The sequence below is a fragment of the Cebus imitator genome, unplaced genomic scaffold, assembly GCF_001604975.1.
Source record: "Cebus imitator isolate Cc_AM_T3 unplaced genomic scaffold, Cebus_imitator-1.0 Scaffold234, whole genome shotgun sequence".
NCBI classification, from domain to species: domain Eukaryota; kingdom Metazoa; phylum Chordata; class Mammalia; order Primates; family Cebidae; genus Cebus; species Cebus imitator.
Window position 1 is genome coordinate 3,080,850 of NW_016107549.1, and position 9,900 is coordinate 3,090,749.

A 9,900-nucleotide genomic window follows, 5' to 3' on the forward strand; every position below is an offset into this window, starting at 1 on the left:
AAAAAAAAAAAAAAAAGACTGGGATCGGTGGCTCACGCCTGTAATCCCAGCATTTTGAGAGGGCGAGGTGGGCAGATCACAATGTCAGGAGTTCGAAACCACCCTGGCCAACATGGTGAAACCCTGTCTCTACTAAAAACACAAAAAATTAGCTGGGTATGATGGTACATGCCTGTAATCTTAGGAGCTACTTAGGAGACTGACGCAGGAGAATCGCTTGAGCCAGGGAGTCAGAGGTTTCAGTGAGCCAAGATCATGCCATGGCACTCCAGCCTGGGCAACAGGGGGAGACTCTGTCTCGAAAAAAAACAAACAAACACTTAGGGGTAATAATTATAAGCATTTATTGAGTGTTTAGTATGTACTAAAGGTTTTATATGTGTCCTTTCCTTTCATTCTGTGAGTCAGAGCAGCCATTACACCCAGGTAAGGAAACTGAGGCACAGCAAGGTTCTTAGAGGCCCTGAGCCTATATCTTGTCAATCAACATTTACTGAGCACCTACTGTATACCAGCCATAATTATTCCAAGGATTATTGTTTTCATTATTATTATTTTGAGATGGAGTCTCGCACTGTCACCCAGGCTGACTTGCAGTGGTGCAATCTCAGCTCACTGCAACCTCCACCTCCCAGGTTCAAGCAATCCTCCCCCCTCAGCCTCCTTAGTAGCTGGGATTACAGGCATGAGCCACCATGCCCAGCTAATTTTGTTATTTTTAGATGTAGATAGGGAAACTGAGGCCCTTAGAGCTGGGAGTCAGAGACCCAGTGTCACAGAGCTGAGCTAGCATTTGATCCAGCACAGGAAGGTCAGGAAGAACTCTCCCCTCCCCTGGCAACAGTGAACAGAGTCCCAGCGAAGGCTCTCATTGGCCCAGCCCAGGCCCTTGGAGCCAATCCCTAGGGTGAGTAGATGTGTTCTGATTAGCCAAATAAGGATCACCGGAAGCCCCAAGTATGGGATGAGGAGGACCCTCCCCCAACAATGGTAAAAGTTGGGGGGCTTGGTCAGGCACAGAGGCTCACGCCCGTAATCTCAGCACTTTGGAGGCCGAGGTGGGCAGATCACCAGGTCAAGAGATCAAGACCATCTTGGCCAACATGGTGAAACCCCGTCTCTACTAAAAATATAATACTTAGCTGAGCGTGGTAGTGGGTGCCTGTAGTCCCAACTCCTTGAGACGCTGAGGCAGGAGAATCACTTGAACCCGGGAGGCAAAGGTTGCAGTGAGCCAAGATTGTGCCACTTTACTCCAGCCTGGCGACTGGGCAAGACTCTGTCTCAAAAAAAAAAGTTGGGGTGCTCTCTAAAGTTTCTTGAAAGAGGGTAAGCAAAACCCCCAGGTAACCCTTACAGACCCTCACCCCCTGGCCCTCTATTTCCCCATCTCTAGAATGAGAATGAGGACACTCACCAGAGTGGGGTGAGGGTGTATACAGTTGACACTCAGTGCTTGTGCATTCTCCACTGGCAGGATGACTCCCGGCGCGGCTCGGGCTCCCCAGAAGACACCCCTCGAAGCAGCGGAGCCTCTAGCATCTTCGACCTGAGGAACCTGACAGCTGATTCACTGCTGCCCTCACTGCTGGAACGAGCGGCCCCAGAAGACGTGGACCGGCGCAATGAGGCCCTACGTCGGCAGCACCGGCCCCCAGCCCTGCTCACCCTCTACCTGGCGCCTGATGAGGTGGGTGCCCCTTCCCAGATATCAGCCAGCCAGAATTTACTGGGTGCCTATTGTATACTTTATATTCATTCAATAGCTTCTACAGATGGACATCTACTATATACCCCTATGATAATCCAATCAGCATTTATTGGGCACCTACTGTATATCCTATGTTTATTCAATAGCTTCTATATGTGGACACCTATGTACTCCTATATTTATCCAACCAGCATTTACTGGGTGCCTACTGAATACCCGACGCTTATTCAAGAACTTCTAGGCCGGACATGGTGGCTTATACCTGTAATCCCAGCACTTTGGAAGGATGAGGTGGGCAGATTGCTTGAGTCCAGGAGTTCAAGACCAGCCAATATGGTGAAACCCCATCTCTACTAAAAATACAAATGTTAGCCAGGCATGGTGGCAGGTCCCTGTAATCCCAGCTACTTGGGAGGCTGAGGCATGAGAATCATCTAAACCCGGGAGGTGAAGGCTGCAGTGAGCTGAAATCACCCTCACTGCACTCCAGCCTGGGCGACAGAGCAAAACTCTGTCTCCAAAAAAAAAAAAAATAGCTTCTGGCTGGGTGTGGCGGCTCATGCCTATAATCCCAGCACTTTGGTAGGCCAAGGTGGGTGAATCACCTGAGGTCAGGAGTTCAAGACCAGCTTGACCAACATGGTGAAACCCCATCTCCACTAAAAATACAAAAATTAGCGGGGTTTGATAGTGGGCACCTGTAATCCCAGCTACTCCAGAGGTTGAGGCAGGAGAATCACTTGAACCCAGGAGGTGGAGGTTGTAGTGAGTCAAGATCATACCACTGCACTCCAGCCTGGGGAACAGAGCGAGACTCTGTATCAAAAAAAAAAAAAAATGGCTTCTTTATATGGATACCTACTTTATACCTCTATAGTTAGCTAACCAGCATTTATTGGGCACCTACTGTATCCCCTATGTTTATTCAGTAGCTTTTATATGTGGACACCTACTGTATACTCCTACATTTATCCAATCATCAACACCATAGGAAAGGTAAAAAATAGAAAATAAATGTTTAAACATTATTTATCCAACAAGCATTTATTAGGTACCAATTGTATATCCCTATATTTATTCAATACACGAATGCCTACTATATAGTTCTCTATTTAATCAACCAGTATTTATTGAGCACCTACCATGTATGCCTTTATTTATCCAACCAACATTTATTTGGTACCTAGCATATACTCACTCCTGTGTTTGTATTTAGCGACTTATTGAGCACTTACTATATACGCCCATATTTATTCAATCAGTACTTATTGAGTGCCGTATTGGGTGTATATCCCTATATATCTCCAGTCAGCATTTATTGAATGCTTTCTGTACATGCTTATGTTCATCCAACCAACTTTTAGTAGGCACCTATTGTATACCTCTGTAATTATTCGACTAACATGTTTGGGTACCCACTGCATTGTTGGCACTGGGGATATAGCCATGAATAGAGAGACCCAGTCCCTACCTTCAGAGTTTACTAGTGGAGGAGAGACCCCTCTTCTAGGAAATGATAACCCAGACAGAGCAGCGCTATGATGAAGTGCTGGTCATCATCCTTCATGAGGTCCCCAGTTTCCCAGCCACCATGGCTCATTACACCAGGATACTGTGGGCACCTGGATGAGGTGCCTGTCCAGGCCTCAGGGGTCAGGGAGGACTTCCTGGAGGAAGTGTTGGTTGAGCTGAGACCTGAACAATGAGCAGACATTGGCCAGACAAGGAGGAGCAAGAAAGGAAGGGCACTGCAGGCAGGGGAACAGCATGTTTGTAAAGGCTCAGAGGCAGGGACGGAAAGAAGCGTACTCAGGCTGGAGTAGAGCTGGTCTGAGGCTGGGCACTCCAGGCCCTTCCTGGAGGATGTCCTAGCTGCTCCTCCCCAGCCCCCGCCCCCAACTCTTGGCAGGATGAAGCCGTGGAACGCTGCAGCCGTCCAGAGCCACCCCGCGAGCACTTTGGACAGCGGATCTTGGTCAAATGTCTTTCGCTCAAGTGAGTGTACTGACGTGTCCCTCTTCTGAGAGGCATGAGAGGACCACATGGGTTCCAGTGGGGTACACATTAATGAGCAGTGCCATTACCATGTGCGGTTCTGTCACCTACGAGGCCACTTATGGCCACCACATATGCCTATATTTATCCAACCAACATTTGCTTGGTACCCAGTGTATACTTCTGTGTTTGTATTTAGCCATTTATAGGGGGAAGTAAGACTTCCTTTTTCATTATCCCAAGTTGCCAATCCTTAAATGACAATTGTATGCCAGGATCAGCTCTCAGCCTCTCATGTACGTGAACCCATCTAATCTTCATCACAACCTCATGAAGTGGGCACAGGTGGGGAAACTGAGGCACAGAGTGGTAACATTATCATGCCAAGATCATATGACTTGTGAGGCTGGAGTCTGGCGCTTGCCTACTCTGCTGCTGGGATCCGGGGTTTGGTGGGGAGGTTTTGGGGCGGGTGCTAGTGACCCTGGGCCTGACTGTCAGCTGCCCAGGGCCCCCTCCACACCAGCCCCCTGGGGAGCAGCAGAAGTGCGTGGGAACAGAGCTGAACAGGATGTGGACTTGGACCTGAGCCTGGCCCTGCCTCTCCCCACCCCGAGTTCCTGCCTGGATCGGGGCAGGAAAGGGAGGCTCCATTCTGGCCTGAGGCCTGGGTGGGCCTCTTGCCCTAAACAAGGATTGGGAACTGGCTCTGTGGGCTCATCCAGTCATTCAACAAACACTTATTGGCCTGGTGTGGTGGCTCACGGCTGTAATCCTAACACTTTGGGAAGCCGAGGTGAGCAGATCACCTGAGGTTAGGAGTGCAAGACCAGCCTGGCCAACATGGCGAAACCCTGTCTCTACTTAAAAAACAAAAATTAGCCAGGCGAGGAGCAGGCACCTGTAATCTCAGCTACTCAGGAGGCTGAGGCAGGAGAATCGCTTGACCAGGGAGGCAGAGGTTGCAGTGAGCCAAAATCGTGCCATTGCACTCCAGCCTCAAAAAATGAAAATTAAAAAAAAAAACACTTATGAAGTCCCTGCTGTATACAGGACACATAACCATGTGGTGACCACACAGAGCCGGGATAAGACATGCTCCAAGTGCCTAGAGTCCTGGAGGAGGCTCCTGAACCAGCCTGAGGGGTGGAAGGGGGTATCTGGGACAGCTTCCCTCGGAGGGGGATGTATACACGGAGACCCGATGAGGAAGAGGAGCTGGCTGAATAGAGGGGATAGCTCTATTCAGTAGCTTCAGTGCCTCAGTTTCCCCTTTGCAAAATGAGAGGTACCTTTTCTGTAAGCCCTTAAGTGGCAGTTCCGTGTGGCCCAGTGGGAGTCAGTGCCCCCCACGTTGGGTCTCAAGAGGGAGTGGGGTGTATGGATGGCAGGGGGTGTCAAGGAGAGCCCCCTCCCTCCCATTTACTTCCAGGTTCGAGATTGAAATTGAGCCCATCTTTGGGATCTTGGCTCTGTACGACGTGCGGGAGAAAAAGAAGGTAGGAGCCCCTTTTTTCTCTTTTCTCCCCTTCCTCCTCCTTGTTGGGGGGCTGTGGGCTTCCTAGAGGTGATGGCCCAGCTGCCTCTGGTGTCCCTAGATCTCAGAGAACTTCTACTTCGACCTGAACTCGGACTCCATGAAAGGGCTGCTTCGGGCTCATGGCACCCACCCTGCCATCTCCACCCTGGCCCGCTCCGCCATCTTCTCAGTGACCTACCCCTCGCCTGACATCTTCCTGGTCATCAAGGTGCCTGCTGGGGCTGGGCAAGGGGGTGGTAATGGTGAATGTCACTGGTTCAGTCCCTGGCTTCCCAGAGTGAGACAGATACATCACCAAGAAAGGTAATCAGGGCTGTTGTGGGAGAAGCACAGGCAGGGAGGAGGCCCCTGACCCAACTCAGGTGTGGAGAAATCACCGAGGGCTTCCAGGGAGAGGCAGCAGTTGAGCTGAAAACCATAAGTGGGCAGCCTGGGGAGAAAAGCAATCCCTGGGCACACGCGACAGCTTGGGGGTCCTCAGAGGCAGGTGAGACACAGTTGGGAAGTTTGTGGACAGATGAAAGACCTAATTGGCACCCTCATTTGAGATTTTCTGTTTCTGGGAGTGAGGTCAAGTTTCTTTTCTCAAAATCTTCAATTAGGTAGCAATGATGAAATGAATTCAGTATCCACAGGAAGGTGCTGCTACCGTCACGCTTCATAGGAACTCCCCCTTCAGTCCTCACCACAGGCCCCAAGGTGGAGGGGTGCATGGCTCCCATTTTCCCGATGGGGAAACTGAGGCATAGAGTAGGTAAGGTCCCACTGCCCAGGGTCCCACAGCCCCTGAATTGTCAGGATTGGAGTCTAGGCCTCATGGCTCGGAGCCATGCCCAGAGTGGCCTCTATTTACACTAACAAAAAAAAAAATTGAGAAGGCCAGGCATGGTGGCTCATGAATCCCAGCAACTTGGGAGGCTGAGGTGGGAGGATCTCTTTAGCCCAGGAGTTAGAGACCAACCTGACCAACATGGTGAAACCCAGTCTCTACTAAAAACACAGAAATTCGCCAGGCGTGGTGGCTTGTGTCTGTAATCACAGCTACCTAGGAGGCAGGAGAATAGCTTGAACCCAGAAAGTGAAGGTTGCAGTAAGCTGAGATCCCACCATGTACTTCACCCTGGGCGACAGAGGGAGACTCTGTCTCAAAAAAAAAAAAAAAAAAAAAATTAGGGCAAGCCTGGGGCATGATGGTTCATGCCTTGAATCCCAGCACTTTGGGAGGCAGAGGCAGGGGGATCACTTGAGCCCAGGAGTTTGAGACCAGCCTGTGCAACATAGCAAGACCTCTGTCTCTGCATAATAAATACATACATACATAAATGTAAATAAATAAGTAAATGTAGGGAAAATATCACCAGCTAAAGGTGGGCTTGGAGTTTGCCAGTGGATCTGAAGAATGGAAGGGAGTAGCCACTAGGCAGGCCAAGCACTAACCCTTGATCCCAAGGACAGTGGGAGCCATGGGAGGTGTTGGAGCAAAGGCCTTCATATGATAGGAGTGTCTGAGGGCCCATGAGGGGTCCAGGAGGCTGGGGAGCCAGGAGGAGGGGACAGAGGGTTTCGGCAGTGCCTCGCTGGAATCATTCATCGGTCCCGCAGCTGGAGAAGGTGCTTCAGCAAGGGGACATCAGTGAGTGCTGTGAGCCTTACATGGTGATGAAAGAAGTGGACGCCGCCAAGGTAAGCGTGTGGAGGCCGAACTGGGGGCAGTGCAGATCCCTGACTCAGCAGTCCTGGGATGCTGAGCTGGCAGGGGACGGTGATCTCCCCATAGAACAAAGAGAAGCTAGAGAAGCTGCGCCTGGCGGCCGAGCAGTTCTGCACCCGCCTGGGCCGCTACCGCATGCCCTTCGCTTGGACGGCCGTGCACTTGGCCAACATCGTGAGCAGCGCTGGGCAGCTGGACCGGGACTTGGACTCGGAGGGCGGTAAGGAGGCGGGGCTCGGGGCGGGGCTAAAGGGTGGGGCTGACGGGCCTGGGGCGGGGCTACGGGGCCAGGAGGTGCGCCCTCTGCTGGCCGAACTGTGCGGCCCCTGAGTCTCCCAGTTTCATCTCGGTCCCCCGTTTGTCATTGGCACTGACTCCTCTAGAGCGCCGGCCAGCCTGGACGGACCGCCGCCGTCGGGGACCCCAGGACCGGGCGAGCAGCGGAGACGATGCCTGCAGCTTCTCTGGCTTCCGTCCGGCCACACTAACTGTCACAAACTTCTTTAAGCAGGTGTCCTACCCCGGGGCCAGGGACTCCCCCATTCCCCACTGGCCACATCATCCCTGGGGACCCCTGGCCCCCTGGCCCAGTTTGATGGCAGCGGGTCCCATGTAGGAGGCTGAACGACTCAGCGATGAGGACCTCTTCAAGTTCCTGGCTGACATGAGGCGCCCATCGTCCCTGCTGCGGCGCCTGCGTCCTGTGACTGGTACGTGGCACACCCTGTCCGTACACAAGATGTGTACACTCTCAGTCATTCAACAAACCTATACCGACAGCACCTACTGTGCCAGGCACCAGAAACCCAACGATGACTGTGATAGACAAATCCCTGACCTCAGGGGCTGGCTGCACCTGCTAATGGGGACCACAGACAAGAAGCAGAATAAATAAGATGGATATCCCATCAGTGGGGGGCTAATAGCAGGGGACAGGCAGAGGTCCTGGGAACAGAGCTGATCAAATGTAGGGGTAAGGCCGGGTGCAGTGGCTCAAGCCTGTAACCCCAACCCTTTGGGAGGCTGAGGCAGGAGGAAGGTCATTTGAGCCCAGGAGTTCAAGACCAGCCTGGGTGCCAGGTGCAGTGGTTCATGCCTGTAATCCTTTGGGAGGATTACACTTTGGGAGGCCGAGGCGGATGGATCACCTGAGGTCAGGAGTTTGAGACCAGCCTGGCCAACATGGTAAAACCCCTTCTCTACTAAAAATATAAAAATTAGCTGGGTGTGGTGGGTCACACCTGTAATCCCAGCTACCTGGGAGGCTGAGGCAGGATAATCACTTGAATCTGGGAGGCAGAGGTTACAGTGAGCCAAGATCTCCAGGCTGGCAGAGGTTGCAGTGGGCACTCCAGCCTGGGCAACAGAGAGCGACTCCGCCTCAAAAAAAAAAAAAAAAAAAAAAAAGGCAAAAAAATGTAGGGCTAGAGACAGCAGAGTTGAGGGCAATTTCTGTCCCTGGCACCTGAGGGACACAGCCCCAGTCCCCAGAGAACATTGTGGGAGACTCTGCCCTGACTCCACCGCCCAGAGAGGGTGGGCTGGGCCAGGAGCCTCCCAGGCAGGTGCAAACCGGTTCTTCCCTCCCCAGCCCAGCTCAAGATCGACATTTCTCCAGCTCCTGAAAATCCCCACTTCTGCCTCTCCCCTGAGCTGCTTCATATCAAGCCCTACCCAGACCCCAGGGGCCGGCCCACCAAGGAGATCCTGGAGTTCCCTGCCCGAGAAGTCTACTCCCCCCATACCAGCTACAGGTACAGCCTCCGGGGCCCAGCTGGGCACTTAATGGGAGGTATTTCTGCATCATGCTGGGTGGGGTCTCCCTAAGCTGAGGACACACATAGACACCCCGAGTGAGATGCCACGACTCTGCTTTAATGAGGGGTGTATAGGCATGAAAGGGTACACATCTTTCCTCCACCCCTCCGCAATGGGACTACGTCCTCCGCCTTTGTCCCCGCCCACGTCCGTCTCTGCTCTGCTCAGAAGTGGGGCCCGGCGCCCTGGCTGATTGCAGTGGACAGGCAGCTCCTCCCTGCAGAGGGGCCTCATGGGGCACGGCAGTGTCCATTGCAGCATGACTGGTCCTCAGTTCCATCCAGGCTGGTTCAGGCTGGGAGCGCCGCTGTGTGGAGTCTGGGGAGGGAGATGTGGCTCAGCCCAGGTGAGGGGGCCCCTTTCCAGCTGCCCTGTGTGCCCCCCATCCAGCTGCCCCTCCTGCCAAACCCCCACCAGGCTCACCTCTCGTGGATCTGTCGCAGCCGGTGCTGCTGTGCCACCATCTCCCGCCTCTGCCGCTGCATGTGGCCTGCGAGGGCCCACAGGATGTGGCTCTGCTTGTCGGCATGAGCCTGTGGGGGTCAGAATGCAAACCTCAGCTGGCGGCCACCTCACTTCCCATCCCCTGGCCCCCTTCCCAGGCCCCCCTATTGTATGTGTGACCCAGCAAGTCATCAGTGCTCTTTGGCCTCAGTTTCCCTATCTGTAAAATGGGAATTAAATAGGACTTCATGGGGTGGTGATAAACACCGTATGGATTATTAAAGGGCATAGAACAGTGTTGGGTACTTATTGGGTACTCACGAAATATTACCAGTTTCTCCAGTAGTAAGAATTTATTGGCTGGGCACAGTGGCTCACGCCTGTAATCCTAACACTTTGGGAAGCTGAGGCAGGCAGATCCTTTGAGGTCAGGAGTTCGAAACCAGCCTGGCCAACATGGTGAAATCCTGTCTCTACTAAAAAATACAAAAATTAGTGGGGCGTGGTGGTGCATGCCTGTAATTCCAGCTACCCGGTAGGCTGAGGAAGGAGAATCACTTGAACCCAGGAGGTGGAGGTTGCAGTGAGCCAAGATTGCACCACTGCACTCCAGCCTGGGTGACAGAGTGAGATTCCGTCTCAGGAAAAAAAAAAAAAAAAAAAAAAAAAATATTTTTTTGA

The 9,900-nt window shown here is 52.6% G+C and overlaps 2 protein-coding genes across 2 annotated transcripts in view; one reads left to right on the forward strand and one right to left on the reverse strand.

The window, feature by feature from the left end:
* Positions 1-9,900, forward strand: part of DOCK6 (dedicator of cytokinesis 6) — a 62,030-nt gene that overhangs the window by 11,920 nt on the left and 40,210 nt on the right. The window contains exons 6-14 of the mRNA XM_037727519.1: positions 1,478-1,690; positions 3,621-3,706; positions 5,139-5,205; positions 5,305-5,454; positions 6,849-6,929; positions 7,024-7,177; positions 7,341-7,468; positions 7,574-7,667; positions 8,549-8,711. Of these exons, the coding sequence (XP_037583447.1) occupies positions 1,478-1,690; positions 3,621-3,706; positions 5,139-5,205; positions 5,305-5,454; positions 6,849-6,929; positions 7,024-7,177; positions 7,341-7,468; positions 7,574-7,667; positions 8,549-8,711 (1,136 nt within the window). The remainder of the gene's footprint in view (positions 1-1,477; positions 1,691-3,620; positions 3,707-5,138; positions 5,206-5,304; positions 5,455-6,848; positions 6,930-7,023; positions 7,178-7,340; positions 7,469-7,573; positions 7,668-8,548; positions 8,712-9,900) is intronic.
* The window catches only part of ANGPTL8 (angiopoietin like 8), a 3,778-nt gene continuing 2,689 nt past the window's right edge, over positions 8,812-9,900 (reverse strand). The window contains exons 3-4 of the mRNA XM_017497746.2: positions 9,199-9,308; positions 8,812-9,093 (exon numbers count right to left, since the gene is read on the reverse strand). Coding sequence (XP_017353235.1) covers positions 9,066-9,093; positions 9,199-9,308 — 138 coding nt within the window. The 3' untranslated portion in view covers positions 8,812-9,065. The remainder of the gene's footprint in view (positions 9,094-9,198; positions 9,309-9,900) is intronic.